The following is a 19874-nucleotide window of genomic DNA, read 5'->3' as shown; positions in this document are numbered from 1 at the left end:
TTCCATTTCTAGAATCTGTTATTAGTAACCCAATTAAGAGGTCCCTACACTTGCTACCTAGTAGATAGTCATCTATTAATGATAGAACGAACACTACTCATCTTGACCAAGTAGGTTACATGTAATAGTAATTATTTCAAGGGATTAGTGGCACATCACTAGTCTTGATGCTTGTCTTTGACTCTCTGGTGTATACTAGCAAAATAAGGCTAATTTCAGAACCTTAACTCTCTGGAAATCATTTACACTGATTCACTCTTATGAAGTACGTGCAAAACCAAACCTTTTTTTTGTTTTAAGTTACCCTTTAAAAATGAAGTGAGTAACTTTGAGTTGTGTAGCATGATATAATGGCTGATTTTACCACACCATAAAGCTGTGTTTGTAATGCAGTTTTCTTCTGCAGGGTGACACAAACTTACGATGCAGGTGCATGTGTCTATTTCTACTTTGCCTTTAACTATAGAGGGATTAGTGATCCTATTCATGTCTATGAAGAAATTGAGGTAAAGTATATAAGTGTGCCAGTTAAGGAAGTTAATATTCTGTAATGTATGCCAAACTTGTTGGCCAAGCTAACTGAGTTTTGTAGGAAAAATCGTAATAATCTACTTATAAAACTTTGGTATCAGCAGCTAGGAGAAGTAGACCTTAAACAGGGTACCAAGCAGTGCAAAGTTAGTATTTTAGCATGAAAGTGTTCAAACATTTCTTCATCAACATAGGAAAAAAAAATGATACATATATATATATATATATATATATATATATTTTTTTTTTTTTGCCACAAGCTTCATGCACAAAAGAGTAGTCATTTCTAAAGTATCTTACTTTGTCATCCAGAATCTTGAAAAATCTGAATCTAAATTCCTTTCTGAATGAGTAACTTCAGCCACTCTGGGGAATTTGTTTCCTTTTCAGTAGGCATTTATCCATCCTCTAGATGAGCTCCCCAGGCCGATAGACTAATTTAGTTTTGGCAAGTGGAAAGTGATCCAGAATATTCTGTTCTGGAACAATAGTTTTGTTGTAACAGATGTGCTTTGAAATATCTTGGCTTTTATAGGGTTCATTTGGAAAATTTCTACTTAAATTCATCTGCAGACTTGAGATGAAATGTTCACTTTTATTGTGTACCCTACATGTTTCTGACTTTTTTCATACACCTGTTAAAATGCTTACTATAGCAAGCATTTGACTAAAACCAAACATCTTGTGCATTTAATGTCAAACGTCTTATCTTTCCCATCTAGAGGGCTGCTCGAGAAGAAATACTTGCCAATGGAGGAAGTCTGTCACATCACCATGGAGGTATTATTCTCATATATGTTAATCTTTTTTAAACTAGTAAGTATACATGAATACATCAAATAGTTTTAAACAGAGCATTTCATTTAATGCATTCAAAATATTTTTAAATTACTCCAAATATATTTTGTCAGTCTCTCAAGAAACTTTTACCTTTTTACCACCTTTAACACCCTTTTACCAAATGTTCAGCAGAAGCATCACTAGTCCTGGTCTGCTTGCACAGCATGATGTATTTATGAATAGCAGTCTCAAAACATTCCTTTGGTAGATCTGTAGGCTATCTGAAAAGCTGAAAAGGTAGTTTGTAAGTTTGTTATAAGCAGCTTCTACTGAACCTTGTGTAGGAGCATATTCATTTACATAGACAAGTTTCACAGCTCTAAGAAGAGCAACTTAATGCCCCTTGCAGTTAGGCGAATACTGTTTACCCTTAATTCCAAACCACCTAGTGATAATATCTGCATAAAATTGCTTGACACTTTAGCTGAACTATGCATATTAACTGTATTTCTGTCTGCTAACATCTGATTATTCGGTCTCCTCTCTTGTGGTTTGAAAATAATTTTTAATGTGTTACTAGTTTCTTTGCAAGCTGCTTTAATGGTACGGTTTAGAATCAGTTAAATGTAGAATATTACTCTGATAACTTACGTATGTTTTTCCCACGTATTCAGGTAGCCTGATTAATTTGCTGTTCCTACTACGTAATGCTGTAAACTCAAATGTCAGGAAGATTTGTTCTGAATTCCTTTTGATTTGTGTAGCTAACTTCTCTAAACTGATTTAAAATAAATTTCTTCTCTACTCTTTTGGAGCATTGCCCAGCAACAGGAATAAGAGCAAAGAGTAAGAAATCTAATGGTTTAAAATGAAATAAAAATTATATAATTCTAAGAAAGCGCCCTGGGGGGAAAAACTGAAGTGTAGAAACAGTGTTTTAAAACACATTGGTGAATTCCAGGGCTTGAAACTTATATCTAGGGCTGTTTCAGGCATGCATCTTTGTGATGGAAATTGCAATATCAGAATATTGGAAGGTGTGTAAATATTGAAAACATAAGTGAAAACAGTTTCAGTATTTTTAATATGCATGTATTGTTTTCTGATTAATTTTTGCTATAGTGTTATAGTGGGCCAGTCAGTTCTCAAAACATGGATGTGAAATTACCCTCTTGATCTGCTACTGTGCTCTCTCCTGCTGTGGCAACTGTATTTTACTGTGACTAGCATTTCATCCATTAACTGGAATGCAGCTGTAGCTTGTCATGATTGAGTGCATTTGCCCTCACCATCTGAAATTTTGCTTTCAAGGAAAAGAAAAAATTACTTGTATACCATTTTGATACCCTTGCATACTTGAGCTTTCTGACTTAATAGATTTAGAAAACTGGATCTCTGTTACACTTCTCTTGTTCCTAAATCTTTTCTGCTTTAAGTCTTTTTGTGTCTGGCAAGACAAGATTTTTTTTTTTTTCTGTTCATAGTAGGTGTGCTGCTGAAAATTAGCGTAATAATATCAATTTTATTTACTGACCTTCAGGCCCTGTCATTCCTAGCTCTGCTAAAATCAGTCTGGTGGGGGTGGGGGTGGTAAAAGAAAATACTGGTGCAGTTTATTTTAGTATTTGTCTTGTAATTGTGATTAATAACAGTTGTTTTCACTATCTGGGAGCAGACAGGCTGGTTTGTCTGCCTACAATCATGCTGTGATAAATGGAGCTATTTTAACTCTGGTTTTGTGTATCAAAGAAAACAGATGTAGTCTGGGACTTGAGGCTATAGGAAATACAAAGCTTGCTTAAGTCAATCTTCATCCACTCTGAGTGGAGAAGTGGTCATATATGACAGTTTGAGATGTGCAAAGCTCTAAATTACTTTACAGCTGGAAAAATACTAACTGCAGGTCTGCCCATAGCTACCACGCACAAGGAGAACTAAAATCGTAACACTCCTTATTTTATATTAAGACTAATTTCAGAAAGACTTAAGTTCAGGTTCTTTTTAATCCCAATGTCTATTCTCTCTTTTCTCAAACTAATGAAAATATTCTAACTTTCAGTCAGTTAGCAGTGTTGCGAGAGTATTTCCTGATCCTATGGCAGTTTTTGAGGTTTAAACCTTAAAAGAAGCATAACGTTTTTTTGTTGATGGGTTACAGCTCACAGCTTTGCTATACAAGTACAGGAACTTTCCAGTAAAGGAATTGCGGAAGTGTATCCATGCTCTTAGAGCAAGCATCTCATGGACACAAGAAGCTGTAGGAATGCCAGACATATACATCAGTGTAATGAACTTTCAGTATAACAGTGACTTGTATTTTGGAGTGGAATATCTGGACTTGTTTTTCTTGAATTGCTATTTGATAAAATGTATGCTTTTATGTATACATAAAATAACATTCGCTTAGGAAATATCACTGATTAAAGCTCTTCAGTGTTAAAACTCCTCAGTATTTTTGCTTTAGAGTACAGCATGAGAAGGGAGCAGGCTGGATTTGGCCTTGATCCCTTCTGTATTGTCAAATTATGCACCCATGCAGAACTAAAAATAGATTCTTTCCATTGCAGGTGATATTCTAACTAACAAATTGTTACTTAAGAAAGTAATTATCAGCATGTGAGTTTTAGCAGAATACATTCATTTAGGCACATAACATCATAGAAAGCAGAAGAAAATTAGTTCTAGACAAATTGACTAAATAAAGATTAGTATAACCCAGGCTCTATAAAAATGTGAGTTATTGTATCAGTTTCCTGGCAATCTATGTAGAAAAGCTCAGTAGAAAGAGAAAGGGATGAGCAAAACTGATGTGCAGTCAGTTTCATGTTCGACACTGCAATTCTGTGGTATCATTAGGAAGCCATGTCTTAAGATGCACTTTGCAGTAATCCAAGCAGACTACAATATCTAGAATTATTTCCTTAGGGGAGTGGTAGAGTTAGAATTGCACATGGACTTTTCATTATACAAGAAAAGTATCCTCTTATCTTCAAGTTAAGGACTGGAGACTGACCATGCTTAATTTTATAAGTTAAGAGCTTACTTGTTAATTAGAATGAGAAGTTTAAACTCTGACAGTTTTCAGACATGAGGAAACCGTAATTATGTGAAATAATCACTTAGTCGTATTTTTCTTCCTTAGTCTATTGATGATGAAAACAGAAGCACCATGTTTGGTGTCTTTTTTCTCCAAATAAATACGAAAGACTTTCTGAGTCCTCAACTTCTATTGAAGTATTAGATTAATGCACTGACTTTTCTCAGTGTATTTCAGAACTCTCTCTGGAAGAGTAATTTCTGGAAAGCAATTTCTAAGAGAGCAACATCACTTCCTTTAGGAGACTATCAGCTACAAGAAGAGCATTCTGCAGCTGGAAGAGCCTCATCCTTCTTATGACCCATGTTACTGTTTCTCCTTCTGCAGAGCTATTGCTTCCCAGAAATTACTAGAGCTATTGCTCTGCAGTAATTGCCTCTTCTCGTTGAAAGGACTGGAGCAGAGGAAGTCTAGGGCCATGTGTAGTGCCACTGGAGCCTATTTCCCTTGGGACCACACACGGCTGTAAATCTATTCTGCGCTGGGGGTAGAGCTATTCCTGGATCCATCAGCTACACTAACTTCCCTTACAAGCCTGTTCATGTATGCTCAACTACTTGATTTTCCTAAGTGAGAAAACTGATTGCTGCCTGCTGTTTGCTAGCTCCATTCATAGCTAGATTCTTAGCAGCCATCCATCTGCATCCTCAAAGATGAGCAAACATAGCCTTTGTGACTATGGACTAGAATGTATCAGAAATGCAAAAAAGCATTTTTTCCAGCTTATGTGTTTCCTTAACACATGGTCTATAATGGTAATAAAACCAAAAAATGATAATGAAATCAGCTTTTTGACTGTCTTTTTGAGTTGCTACTGCACAACCTTGTTGGCTTTCTGGTTTGAGGTATGTGATTTGTTTGAAGCAGACTCTTTGCCATGCTGGGGTGTTTGTACTGTGTGTAGTAAGCGGGGCTTCAAATTGAATTTGACTGGTCTTGAGTGCTGGGTCATGCTTGGCAAACATTCCAGCTTCCTAGCAGTGAATGTTTATGGTCCTAGCACGTGTCAGGAGTAGAGCAATTGCTACTTTTATAAATTGAATACTTACACTCATCATTCGTTTTCAAGAATTAAAGATGCAAGATTAGGTGTCTTTAGAGGAAAAAGATGAGAGAATGAGAAGTTGCATTTGTTACTAGCTGATTCCACAGGGACTGGGGTTATAATGGTGTGGATAGTACTTATATGACCAATTTGTAGTGGTCGACAGTGTTGTGCTGAGTAAATAATTAATCTTTATTAATGAAGTTTTATGTAGGATATAAAATGAGATTAATTTGATCTCTTGTCAGTTTTAAATAAATTACATCCTCTTGGCTTTAAAGGTAAATGGCCTACCTTCCATAGGCTAGAAACTGAAGGGTTGTTTTCTCTATTCCATGGTAGGATCAGGCTCAACTGAGACCTTTTAGTGGTTAGGACTTCCTTGAGCCCAAAGCTGCTCTCTGGCCAGGCTTAACAGAATTAAGTAACTTTGCTACTTGTTGTCATTTTACATCCATGGGAACATGTTTTAATGGTACTGTATTTTCTTCTTCCTTTTCTCGTTCTTGATATTGATTGTATTGCCCTACAAGAAGAGGAAGAAAGAATACTCAAAGGGCAGAACTAACCTGAAGTGAAACAAATTATATTGCTTTTCTGTGTAGTGATCTCATCTGCACAAAGCTTTTCATGGTCTATAGCTGAAAAATCCATGTATATCTTATTTTCATGAACATTTTCATTGAATGTTTGTGAAGGACCACTGTAACTAGTACAGACTTTTTTTTCCTTCACAGTTCACTGATCAAATGTATGTTAGATTTATTATTGCAAAAGTATAAACCATAGAAAATTTGACAAGATAGATGTGTAAATTATCACTTTGACAGAGCTAATGATGCACTCCACGCACCTTCTGTTTTCCAGCACTTGGTGAGCGACTTCATTAAATATGCAATGACTGTTTGGTGCTGCTCAGACAGCAGTTCAGTTCCTTGTGGAATTGCATTATTACTGGAGGTGTAAAAGAGGCAGGCATGCTAGCTGTTGGGCATCCTGCTGTGACTCTAATGTGCTCCATCTTGTTGGAGCAGTTGTTTGCAGTCTTTTCAGGACAATTACATCCATAACCACAGGACACATTCACTGAAACTATATTACAGATAACAGTTGAGAATGGTAATGACTGTTCTTCAGCTGCTTGTATATGAGCCAGTGAGAGAGGCTTGAGGTGATGGACAAACCACATCCATGCCTCTTTCCTATTTTTTTGTGTGTGGTAGTATTAAAGTTCCCCCAGATAAAAGGCAGCTACATCAACTTGCTCAGTCAAATTGTAACAGTGGTATGTTTGCACCTGAGTGGTTGGTTGTGTTTTTTTGTTTTGGTTTTTTTTGAGCTCGGCTACCACAGTCCTACTGCATGAAAAATGTTTTTGTCCTTCAGTTACAATCTTTGCTCTTTACATGAATACTGGTAATAGTTGCTTTCTATTTCTGCAGATTTCCTTCTTTCTCACGTTTGCTTTTTCAGTTGGCTTTCTAACTAGCTCATTCCTTAAGGTATAAACAAATATACTCTGTTCTCCAGAGGTGTCTCTGTAATTTATTATTCTGATGACAGTTTGATGGTTACCCTGAGAACAGGGCACAAAAGGTGGCTTGAATTTAGGTTCAGATACTCTTAAAGTATCTGCCTCTCAAATCTTTACTATATCACTTCATACTAACAGATGAGTTGTGACAAGGTAAGGCTGACAAGGTAAATGCTATGCTATGTTTAATGAAAGAATGGCCAATATTTTGCACGATCTGTTAAATCAGAGTTGATGACTTGGTTAATTAGTGTATGAATACTTGGCCATTTAACAGAACCATTGTGAGAATGTAGTGAAAGGAGTTCTTAAATGGCTAGTGTTTCAGCTTTGCTTTGTGTTTGGTGTTCGTTGTGACTATCCATTTTAACATGGAAAATAAGCTTTTGTGTAATAGTGTCTGCAAGTGCCAGCCTGTGCAGAGCTTTTTAAATAAAACGAGATGTGCTGGTGTCTGATAACTAGTCTTCAAGCTTTCTCTTTAGAAAATATTTTTTTGTTATTTAAACCAATACTGTTTTAAGTTTGCTTCTGATTCTTGAGCACATTCTTTAAATCAATCAAGAGGTGTGGAGTTCTACTTTTTAGTGATGTCTTATTTGGTTTTCTACTTAAAAAAACTACCAAATTCATCTTTTGAAAACTTACTACCAAGCACTATTTCAGTAGAATGGGTGATTTCAGCCTAAGCTTCATCTAAATTTCATAGTTTCTAAAGAAAGTAGACAGTGTGGAACACAGTCTTCCTCTGGGAGTATGCAGAGCTTAATGAGCTTGATAGTCTGGTGGGCTCAATAAATCAAATAAAGCAAAACATTTCTCATTTTTGAATAAAAGCATTTATCACACAGTGTTTATTCATTCATGGTCACAAGATTGATTGGCTCCTAGAATCCTGCCGTATATTGAAACTCTTTGTTTTTGTTTTTGCAGTAGGCAAATTGCGGAAGCGCTGGATGAAGGAGAGTATCTCTGATGTTGGCCTGGGAATGCTGAGATCTGTTAAGGAATATGTGGACCCCAATAACATCTTTGGAAACAAAAATCTTTTATAAAGCCCTTCACAACGTGGTGTACTGAAACTTCTTCAAAATTACTGTTGAAATTCTTCCATGTTCATTGTACTGATATCCCAGTAATCAAATATAACATAGCCGAAACTTTAAAACTAGCATCTTACATTGATTTTTGCCATCCCCTGCTCCCCAATAAAGTTTAAACATTGCTGTTAACGATTATGGATTTTTACTTATAATGCTCTTAAACAACCCACTGGGCATAAAGTACATTACCAGCCAGGAAATGCTAATTTGATTTCCCAAGTTTGGCTAGGCAACACAGCTGACAATATTTTCAATGCTGGATACAGCCAGCTGTTTCTTACTAAAGCATCCCCCTGCAAGGAGAACAAAGACTGACAACAGTGTTTTCTGCAGAAGCAGCTGCTCAACCCAGCCTCTTGCTAAAGGAAAGCTGCTAGGAGACAGATGAGATTACACCAAGGAGTACTTCTCTGTGCTGAAGAATTGGGTATGTAACAGATTTGTAACCAGCGAATACTTAAAGCACAAATATAGGCTTTAATCAAAAAAGACGATGCAAGCTAAACTGTTTCTAAAAAACTCAGTCTCCCACCTTAATAACAATTGTAAAATTGTAAACAATTGAGCTGTTCTGAGTTGTATTTGCATTGCTGGGATTATCTTAAATTAATCATAGGTCAGTCACTGTAAGTTTTGTACAATCGACATTTCTCACTGTATGTTAATAACAGGTTTGTAACAAAACTTTGCCTTCATCTGTACTGCAGTCCTAGTGTGTATGGTTTTGCTCCTGTTTTTGTTTATTTTGCAGAAATGCAAAATATCTTTTTCAGTAAAAGAAAAACAAATTTTGGCTATTCAAGTGAAACTGCCCAGCGCTGTCTTTTGAAACAGTCTCAATGGTTTAATAAAACTGAAGTGGACATACTATCATTCTGAAAGTGAGGTTTCCCTTTTTAGTTTTGTACAGTTTCCTATGGCCTTGATGAATCATTTATCTACTTCACTAGTAGCCGCAACTTTAATTATCCATTTAACTTTAAGAAAATGAAATATTTTCTTGATCAGTATGGTATGTGAGTAAGCATTTTTACATTGAAACTTGAATCTTGATCAGTAAAACAAACTAAAAGTATTTGTCAGTACTCATGACACAATTGTAGGGTGGTTATTTTCTTAAAGCATGTTATTAACCTTTTTGATAATTAATGTATATGATTGCATAAGAAGAAAAAAAAACCCATGAACTGGCCTTTGAGGACACAGTCTCTCTAGCCAACTGCTTCACAACGCTGTAGTGTCAGTTTGGACACCTTTTTTTATTAGTATTGCCCTTAATGAGATGAAAAAAAAAGTATTGTTTTTAAACTATTTTAGAGTACTGTTTAATTAGCTCTTAGTTTTGGTAGTACAATGAAAAGAATAGAAAATGCTCAAGAAACTGCATATCAGACAAAACCTTGAACTTGTGTAAAAATTAATTTCAATTCTGTAGTTGAAATGATGAAAACCCAAAGAATAGTTAAAAATCACTGCAAAATGCATGCTGTCGAAATACTAAAGGAAAACTTTTCGTAATCTGCAGGACATGAAATAGGTGGTTAACACAATATTTGTAATGCAGCTAGGCTTATTTCTGGTGGTCTATTTCATGACAGTTTGATATGGTCTACTCTTCTCTTTTTTTTGTTCTTGGCCCAGAGTTTGTATTTCAGCAAACAAAATAACAGGTAGAGTTTGTTTTAGGAAACTGACTTTTCACAGTGTGATTAAGTATTCCTTCATTTATATGTACTCAGTGATGTCTCAGCAAAGTGAATCTGTCCATGTTTATGCAGGGGAATTCCTCATCTCACATACTGCACAATAGTGGCTGCTTGACCACCGCTGGAATCTTGCCGGTGACTACTATCACTAACATAGGCACCTTTCTAGGAGTTGGTAAATATGAAGGGTGTTTTCATCTGTCCCTCAGTAAAATTATTTGTCTAGCTATGAATAATCAGTTTTGGAGGAAAGTGTGTGAAGGCTTTTTGTAAAATGATGGCACAAACATAGAACAAGTTTCATGATTCAGTAACACCTGTCTTAAGATTTTGGCTTGAAGTACTACTCAGCCCTGACTCTTAACTTTCTGGCTATGGCTTTCCCAATCCTTGCTTTATTGAAGTTTCACAGGTAAAACTTATGTATGCTTTCTATTTCTAATCTTCAAGTAGCCAATGGCTGTTGAACTTATTTAAAATGCAGTAAAGATTTTTACTGCGTATCAGTTGTCCTATGGGAAGGTGAAATAACATGTTATAGGAGTCCCAAAGTTATATTGTTGCATAACACCGAGGAGAAGATGAACTACAACTATAATGGATGTTTTTGCTAATGACCACCTGATTGCTGTCTTCCTAAATATTTTTTCTATCTTAAAAACTGACTTGAACTCAGTGAAATTATAGTTGAAACAATATAGTACCGATGTCTTTAATTATTTCACATCTAAATTCCTAATGAAGATAGTGAAGCATTGTACAAGTTCAGGAGCCCATTTAAAAGAAATTTTCCCTTTTAGTATTACGTCTTCCACCACTCTTTTCCTTCTTTATTCTCTTACTTTCTTGAGAAAGACTTTCCACTAGCTGCAGCCTATTTGGAGAGGAAGCTTGATCCATTGTTGCATTGCCTCCTACAATCCATGTAGATCAAAAGTGTATCTTGGTATACCACATAACTTTTTTCATTTGGTTAACTATTTTGGCTATATGTAGGTTACAAACAGTTTTACTTAAGATTGTCGTGACATATTGTTACACAGCTTTGGTTCTCTTGGAAGGAAGAAAGGTGCTGAGTGAGTATGGCATGACTACGAGATCTATTTACATTGGGTTAGAGCTTTATGAAAATTTGGAAGAGAATGTTATAAAAGAAAAAATGAAAATTGCCACAGGCTCTACATCTTATTTGAAGAAAAAAATGTCTCTTCTTGACTTCACTCACAATACAGTAGTTACATTAAGATGTCATCTTTGCCTTACAGCTATGAACAAAGATCAGGCGAAATAGTTCTTCCATAGCAATGTTAATTAACTTAAACCAATTTCAAAGGCAGGGATACATTAGCACTGAAATCCAGAAAACACAAGTCATTTCTCAAATCTTGGAAATGTGTGTTCATCAAAGTTGTAATTCAACTTTTGCAAATAAAGCCAAACAGTGTTTGTCATTTTAGTGTGAGATTAACTGTAAAACTTTCAGTTGTAATGTTAAGAGATAATAGAACCTTATATTATTAATAAAAGCAAAATGGGCCTAAACCAGTATGTGTTTCTGTGCTGAAGCTAAGAAAATACATTCTCTAAACTTGTCATTTTTGATTGATTTTAGTTTGATGGCAAACTGACCCAAGGTATGGTCATAGGAAGGTTTGAGCACTAGTGAAGAGAAATAAGTTGAATTTGTGAATGTATGCTAATAGAAGTTCTGCTTTTTTCTCCCATGCAATGCAAAGCACTTGAAAACATTAAGGCTACATAGCTCAGAAATTTCTCTTCCTCATTTTTCTGATTTGAACAACAAAGCCACCTTCTGCTGCTCTGTCAATGTAATGCAGGAGCATATCATGTCTTACCCTATCTTTTGTGCTTAAACTATTGTAGTAGATACCTTTCTGCTAATATGTGCGCATCTGATTTAAAACCTACTTGGTAGCAGTCTTAGAATATGATTGAAAGAACTGTATTTATGAAGCATATGTGAGCAGAAGATATGTTAGCTGCATAGTCGCTCTAATGCTTTTATGCCCTTTAAACTAGAATGACTGGAATTACATCTTGCTTGTCCAGATGTGGTGCCCTCTGTGCAGGAGAGGCAGGGACCTGTTGGAGCACATCCAGGGGAGTACCACAGAAATGATCTCAGGGATGGAACTCCTCTCCTAAGAAGTCAGACTGTGAGAGCTGGGGCTCTTCAGCCCGGAGAAGGCTCCAGGGTGACCTGAGAGCGACCTTTCAGTATCTAAAGAGGGACTATAAGAAGGAATGGGACAGACTCTTTAGCAGGGCCTGCTGTGATAGCACAAGGGGAAATGGTTTCAAACTAAAGGAAGGGAGATTTTTCAGTAAGGGTGGTGAGGCATTGGAACAGGTTGCCCAGAGAGGTGGTAATGTCCTGTCCTGGAGACATTCAAGGACAGGCTGGATGGGGCCTCCGAGCAACCTGATGGAGCTGTAGGTGTTCCTGTTCATTGAAGGGGAATTAGACTAGATGGCCTTTAAGAGTCCCTAGCAACTCAAACAATTCTGTAATTTGTTGAGTTGTCTTGTACTAATGTAAATTCTTCAATGCATATTATTAAAAAAAGCCTGCAAGAGCCAAAGTATGCAGGGAACAAGAGTTTTAATTGCATGTTTCTCAATATTATACAAAATTTCATGTGTCTTTGCTCACAGGAAACATTTTATTTGAATGTTTCTCTACTATTAAAGGCATAAAAACACAGTAATTTCTACTTAGATCTAGATAGACTTAATATGAAGGAGGTCTTAGATAATGATATACTTGTCTCAGAATGATAGCCAGATCCTATTGCTGTTCTTTAAAATAAATAAATGGGACCTGACTTGCTAGCTGTGTGGATATTAAAGGCTCACTGTTTATGGTTTTGCAGTCCCTCTGCTGATTCTCAGTTTGTATTACCTTTAGGAAAAACCATTGGTTTCTGATAGCTGCTTCCTGCAGAAAGGGATTGGCAGAAGATTGCCTTGTTCGTATTCGGCTTTAAGGTCTGACGTGGTGCTCAAATATAGAGATAGTTGAAGATAATTTTCAAATGTTTGACATAGTGTATCTGAAAAACACCAGTGCTGTCAATGTGAAGTTAACGACTTGGTTTCAAAAATATTTGAGATACAGTTTTTTAAAATCTTGTGGTAATCACCAGTGTTAGTTGCAATAATACATACATCTACTGAAATGCTGTGAAATGTTTCTCTTATGAATTTGGGGGTTGGGGACTTTGGGAAAAACAAAGCATGGAACTTTTATATGGGATACTTTATGTACGTTTCATTTGGATTCAGAATAAAACTAAATTTGTTTCAATTGACAGTTCAGAAACTCCAGTATGATATTCCTGTTTGAGGAGCATTCAGTCCATCTCTGCTTTCATGGTGAAAATGGGAGACATAACAGCTTCAAATGAATGCACTTAGTGTAGTGCTATAGCCTTCTAAAGCATAAAATGGAAGAGCTGGTCACAGCAATGAGGGCATGTATAGCCAAGGAGATGACAGGCAAAACACTGTGCACCTAGTAATGTAAAGTACAATGTGCTGCTGTTTTTTGAGCTTCACATCAAATTAGACTTTTTTCTTAAAATTAGTTTAAAGTTAACATTTTTCCTAATGATACAGAATGCCAAATGACTTCCAAAACTTTGCAGTTTGGTTCAATATCACATCTCAACACTACAGAATAAAATATAAAATTGACAGTCTCACAACAAGGCCTTATTAAAAGTATTTCTGTTTCAGGCTACTAGAAGGGCTGGGCTCTGTTCCCATGCATAACACTAATGCTAAGCATATGGACATCTGGCATTGCTATTGCACCAATCAGTGCTAGTTCAGTAAAGTAAGTGTTCAAAGCTGAGTTTGATTGAATGGTATTGATGTTATGTGCTCAAGTGAAGGTCGGCAAATACTGAAAACATAAAAGGTTGATTTGGATAGATCTATGTGCAGGCAGGACAATTTGACTAATTTAATTACTCATAGATTGATTATTAATTGTGGCAATGATAAATGGTTGTACAGCAATCCTGATAGCCACAAGTCTGAGGGTATGGGAGTAATGAGAAGGTACAAATGCAGCAGTTGACCTTTTTTCCTTCCACCCAGTGGTAGCAGCCATCACTGTTTCCTGTTTCACTCTATTACTGCTGCTGAACAGGAAATCCTGACTGCCCAGAGGCAAGGGTTAAAAGCCCTTTTGAAACATGTTCACCTAGCAAATACATAGCAGCTGGGTAAATACATGTGGAGATGAGGCAATAAAACCCAGCCATTACAGGAAGTAAATCTGGCTAACGTTAGAAAGCAAATGTGAGGAAGACATGGGTGAGCTGAACACTGGAAAATAAAATTTGGATTTAGAATGATATTTGTTCACAAGACTTGGATATGATACTGACCACGTTAGGCTTAGTGCATAGCCCTAGATATGTACAAAATTTTTCCTTGACTTTCTTGTGACAGAATTTTGTACTTGGTCAAGATTCCTTTAAAAAGAAAAGAAAAGAAAAAGGAAACAGATCTCTTCACTGCTCATTTTGCTCATTTGTCCTCCTGTTGTTATCACCAAAGCTTTTGAGCTTCATGGAATTCTTCAGCAAAGCTTGAACAAGGTAGAAGTCTCAACAAATCAAGTTTCTACAGTTTTTGGTTAGTTGTTTGGGCTTTGTGTGTGTGTGTGAGTGAGAGAGAAATACCCTACCTTTTTGATAGCAAGAAAGAGAGAACTGAGATGCCAGATGGTTGGTGTGTTCTGCCTTGCAGTTCTTCTTGAACCTTTAAAAACTTCAATGAGTGGGTCAGCCACAAATCAAACTGATCTATTCAGTACTGCTGCTTCTGGAAATACAAGACAGCACTGTTCTACTAGTTAGGTTGTTTGGTTTGTTTGTTTTTTTCTGTAACAAGATAATAAGTTGCCATTGGTTTTGCCATTCTTTGTTAATGTTTTTGACTTTGCTATGACCAAGACCTCATTTTCTGTTTAGCATATTTTATCACAGAAACACAAATAAATAAAAGAAGCTGCTGGCTTCCTTGAGAGGACAGATCCTTTTAAAGCAGACTGCAGGGAACAAGAACAAGCTGTGAAAAAAAGTTGCAGAGAGAGAAAAGACACTGGAGAAGAGAGCAGTGAGCTGGATCTGTATGCATGTTAGTAAGAGTATGCATGTTAGCTGTTCTCCCAATGACGAGTTGGTCTAACTTCAGAGGTGTGGAGTCCTTCCATGTTATTGCTGGCATGTAGTTAAGGAAGCAGGAATTATGGTTTTAGATTGAGGGGTTGAGTGACTGCTGCACCAGAGGAGGTAGAGAAAGAAAGGCTTTTTAGAGCTCTTGTGTGGTATGAAGGTTAGCATTGCAACCTGGAGCATTGGGGCTTTCAATCTGCAAAATTTCAGCAGACAGCACAATCCATCAGCACGTGTAATAAAAATTTCTTTGTATTGCTTTACCTATCTGTTGCATGACTTATTGCTAATGAAATAGCGACCAGGAAGCAAAGAGAATTACTAACGGAAAACAGAGCAAGGGCAGTGCAAGCCAGTGTCTTGTGTCTGTGTCTAAATTACCCTGAAATGAACATCTGGCAGCAGCAGCCAAGCAGAAGGGACTATGCTGCTGTGGAGCAACAATAAATTTAGGATGGTAACAAATCTGCTGATTTAGTTACAACATAGTACATTTTTGAGGCTGATGAGTGGAAATCACTGTCTCTTCATTCATATGGCTGTGTGCAGCTCTGCAGACATGCATAAAAATGTGACATTATTTCCTATTCTTTCTGGTAGCTCTTGTAAGTCTCTCTTATGTGTCTGGGTTTGTAGATCTCCCAGCTCAGCCATACTATGCTGCTTTGGGTCCTTCTAACCCATTGTTTTCCTTTGCTATGGCCAAAACTATCCTTGCAGCTGTTGCAGAAAGGGTAAGCTAATTTTTATCTGCTCCTTCAAAAGATAGAAGAGCAAAAGCTTTGCTTTATGTTGTTCTACGTTCTTCTGTTTCTTTTAAGGCTACATGCTGATAGGCTACATTTGCAGGCTGGGCAGCACACAGCAAATGTGAGACAGTTCTGAGCAGTGGAGAACTTAGTGAGACCTCTCACGGCTACTTTTATCTCTCCCCATAGTTGCAAATGACTGTCACTTCATTCCAAGTGTGCTCTTTGCTCAAAAGGTGGGTTTTGGCTCTTCACCCCTCACAAGGCTTCCCGCCCTGCCGTCCCCACAGGGTGGGGGGAAGCCGCAGGCCTGGCCCTGCACACCTGTGCCACAGGGCCTCATCAGCGCCAGGTGCCAGGGCTGTGGGTGGGCTGGGCCCGAGCAGCTGCCCTCCAGAACCGTGCAGCCCAGGGAGGTGGGCAGAGGCTGGAGAGGTGAGCTCCTCAAGGTAAGAGACACAAGTTATTTTATCTTTCTGAAAACGTGCTGCTGTTAAGCCGAGGGTTTGGAGTGAGTGCCTAGCGGAGAGAAGGAGGCACAGGGAAGGACGTGTGTAATGGCTGCCATGGCGTCCTGAGGGGAGCGGGCTTGCAGGGGGCCAAGCAGCACCTGTTCTGGGCAGGTGGAAGCAGCTTTCCTCTCAAGGCAGGGAAAAAACGTGTGAGAAAAAACATGTATTTAGGTACATGGGTTGTGCTTGCCCAGCAGAAATTGCTGTTTGTGCTCTGAGTTGTTTCATGATTTTTGGAAGTAGGGTCTAAGTTTTGCCTGACCTGCTGAGACCTCAGAGAGCAGGAGGCTCCTGCCTGCAATGCTGTGTTGTCTGTGTGTGACATACTTCTGGTTTGGTTTCAATATTTTTCTCTTTTGTGTCTCATTTTTCTCAATTTGGAAATAGGTGGTGGTGAAATATTGATGCATGTGCTCAGCTTTTGGATCTGATGATCTGCTCCATTTCAGTCTTTGCTGCTTTGTGGAAATGATATGTGTGGAAGAGAAAAAACAACATGCACTAAACAAAAATTCTATATGGTGGAATTTTTTCATATTTTCAAATATTGCAATTGAATTTTTTCTTAACCACTGTATTGCTGTGACCTGGGTAGAACATGCCTGTAAAAATTCCCAGCTGCACACGTTCCTTTCCTGTCGGAAGGCTGGTTGTAGGATAGATTAAGAGTACAGAACTGAAACCAAGATGGGAAATTAAACTTTTATTAAAGTAAATCAGGTCCTGGATTTATTTTACAGAGTAAGGCAATAAAAGTGAATGTATAAAAAGAAATTGCAATTTAAAATAATGTACGTTCTTTTAAGTCATTTTTCTGTTTTCGGTTTTATTGGAACAACTGAATTGTATTTACTTAAGTTGCATACTTGTGCTTTTTCCAACTGCAAGAGTGGCTTGTGCATTTGAAGCTCTTAGTTTTTGGGATGCTGAGAAACTAGGGGGAATAGAGTGGCAAAAGCAAGCTGCAGAGCTGGATACAGCTCCAAGGTTCACCAGTATCTGGCATCAGCACCATGTGGGGCTGCTCAGAGGTTTTCTTGTCCTACCGCAGGAGAGAAAGCTTTAGCCCTCAATGCACCAAAATGGACGCCACCCCCACAGCAAATCCCCCACCCCTGCTCTGTGGCCATATGGGTTCTCACACCTGTGGTGTGTTCTAATCAGCACCAGGCAGCTGGGGTGCAGGAGGAATAAGGGAGGAACCTGGATGAAGTTGCTGTCTGTAGCTGCTGGGGGGAATGGGCTTAATCCGTAGCTTTGGATTTGGGGCATTGGCCAGTCACGCTTGCAGACAGGGAAGGTGAAGAAGGGGTAATTTAGGAAGATTTTCCTCCCTAAAGAATCTCAATTTTCTGAAGAAGAACATGAAAAGCTAGGCAGGTTCAATGTCTAATGCTTAGTTTCTCTGTACTTCAGTAACAATGGTAGTAAGAGTGAAACTTATGGATCATTTTGACATCAGTGTGCTGCTTATATCCTTGATGTGTATTGTTTGACTCCACTGAAAGTAGAATAAAAGGTCTTCCATCTGGCTTCGGGGCTTAAGGGGGTGATGAGGGAGAACTGTATTTCTTTCAAACTTCTGAATGATTTTTCCTTGCATTGAAAAAGCAGAACATGCTGAAAGCACATTTTCCTGTGTGCTGTTTGAGGAAGGAGTGTGGGAGGCAGTGGAGGAACAGGTGTTTAAACAAGTGATTTGCATCTTGTATCCAAAAGGGTTGTTGTGTTTGCCATGGATGCAAAAGGAAGAATTGTGTGGGTGGAGCAGAAACCTGACTTTAGAAAATGTACTTTGCTCTAATCCCATTGTTTGCTCGATCTTTCCATCCCATTTGTTTGCAGACCTGTGATTTCAGTCCTGCAGATCCTAATTTCAGTTGCCATTGTCTTTCAAGATGTGCCAATTGTTATAAATCAAGCAAGGTCTCACTGTCAGTCCAAAATGCTGCCCTGCCTCCATAGTAGTGCCACCTACAGGTGGATGAAAGAATTAGTCACTTCTTTTACTCGTGCTGCAGTTGCTTTCAAGCACAGACGTAAAATGTTCACGTGTTTGCGTTGGTCTTGGACTGCAGATGCAGCACACCATAGGCATCAGGGTAGGCTTTGCACCATGTGGATACGATAGTGCATTCTTTTGAGTTACGTATGCAGGTTCTGCAAGTAGTAAAAAAAAATTTTTTTTAAAAAAGTGCTTCTGTTGTCAGCTTTCTTTTTGAACGATGGGGACGTTAATTAGTTTGTGCTGGCAAAGGTGTGCAGAATTCCTCACGCAGGACATTTTCCTCTATCACTGCTCCTCTTGGGATCTGATTAATTTAAAGAAAATAATTCATCCACTTTGCCTAGTTTTCAAAGCTCAAGGGGAATGGTTATGATTATTTCAGCTGAATGGAAGATGATTTCTAATCAAATGCTCTGAGTCAAGTCTGTCCACTGTAGAGCACTCACAGTTCATCAGCCAGAAAACAAACCTGTGGCAGATCTGTGCTTGTGTTTCCTGATTTTTCTGGGGTAGAATGTTCTCTCCTTAAATTCATGATGAGCTGCAAACTTGGTGGTTTTAATCCATATCAGTGTAGTCCACAGCGAGAATTAATGGACTTCAGCTAGAGAAATGCAATCGTTTTTCCTGACTCATTCTCCATTTTAACATGCCTCTGTGTGGTTAAAATGCTAAATTAAATGTCCTGGAGCTATTGTTTCTCAAAAACTGCACACTTGAGTAGTAGTCTGCAAAGCTGGTGTTTCCTTCTGGCATTTGGGCACGGATGGGATTGCTGTTCTGACAAGAGGGGGGAGGCCATTCCTGCCTGCCCCGTGCCATTCAGCTTTGAGGGGGGAAGAGATGCAGGCAACGTATCCACTGCAGTGCTGAATGGAGTGGGTGAAACTGGTGGATTTGTTACCAGTGTATTGCCATCTGGAAGTCACCAAGAGCCTGTTTAATTCACTTTTATTGCTGTATATTTTAAAGACTGTCAGAGAAGCTCGGGGCTTTGGGACAGGTCTTGGTTTTAGTTTAGTTTAAATCAAAATAAATAATAAAATCCTCATGAAGATGTACAGGCACCAAGCGATACTTATCCAAGCTGACACGATGAAAAAATAAACTAATGATGTTTTATAGGCTCATGAAAAAAGTATTTACTTACCTTATATGAATGTGCCAATAAAGTTTTAAACAGATTAAAAGTAGCGACAGATGCCAACATCCATACTAATCACTTTGCATAGGAAAAAAAAAACAAACCAGCAAAACAAAACAACAAAGGAAACACAATTATCCCAAATTTAAACTTGCCGAATCCAATTTAAGCTCATCAGTGTCTGTTGCAATATGTACTTATTTCTCTTTGAAGACCAGGAAGGGTTTGCTACAGACTTGGCAAACCCTAGCAATAGCTGAAGGAAAAATGGTGCAAATGTATATTAGATAGGAATTTGGATCAGAATATGCAGTTTAGGAATGCAACTAAGCTTGAAATTGGGCTATTTCTGTCTGTGCAGTTATGTTCCTAAAGATGGCTCTGATGTACCTGATACAGTAGCAGCTGTCAGAACAAGGTTTTGTTTGCCAAAACAACAGGGGCACTTGCAAACC

At 38.0% G+C, this 19874-nt stretch overlaps 1 protein-coding gene across 2 annotated transcripts in view; it reads left to right on the top strand.

Annotated features, from left to right (window-relative positions):
• The window catches only part of AGPS (alkylglycerone phosphate synthase), a 79883-nt gene extending 68545 nt beyond the window's left edge, over window positions 1-11338 (top strand). For both annotated transcript variants that reach the window (XM_042821996.1, XM_042821994.1), the window contains 3 exons: window positions 407-506; window positions 1254-1311; window positions 7921-11338. In XM_042821996.1, coding sequence (XP_042677930.1) covers window positions 407-506; window positions 1254-1311; window positions 7921-8042 — 280 coding nt within the window. In that variant the 3' untranslated portion in view covers window positions 8043-11338. The remainder of the gene's footprint in view (window positions 1-406; window positions 507-1253; window positions 1312-7920) is intronic.
• The last annotated feature ends 8536 nt before the right edge of the window (window positions 11339-19874 follow it).

Source organism: Centrocercus urophasianus, unplaced genomic scaffold (assembly GCF_019232065.1).
Source record: "Centrocercus urophasianus isolate 14NV4802_14NV808 unplaced genomic scaffold, USGS_Curo_1.0 seq_20, whole genome shotgun sequence".
Taxonomy (NCBI): Eukaryota; Metazoa; Chordata; class Aves; order Galliformes; family Phasianidae; genus Centrocercus; species Centrocercus urophasianus.
This window is presented reverse-complemented; position numbering and strand designations above follow the sequence as displayed.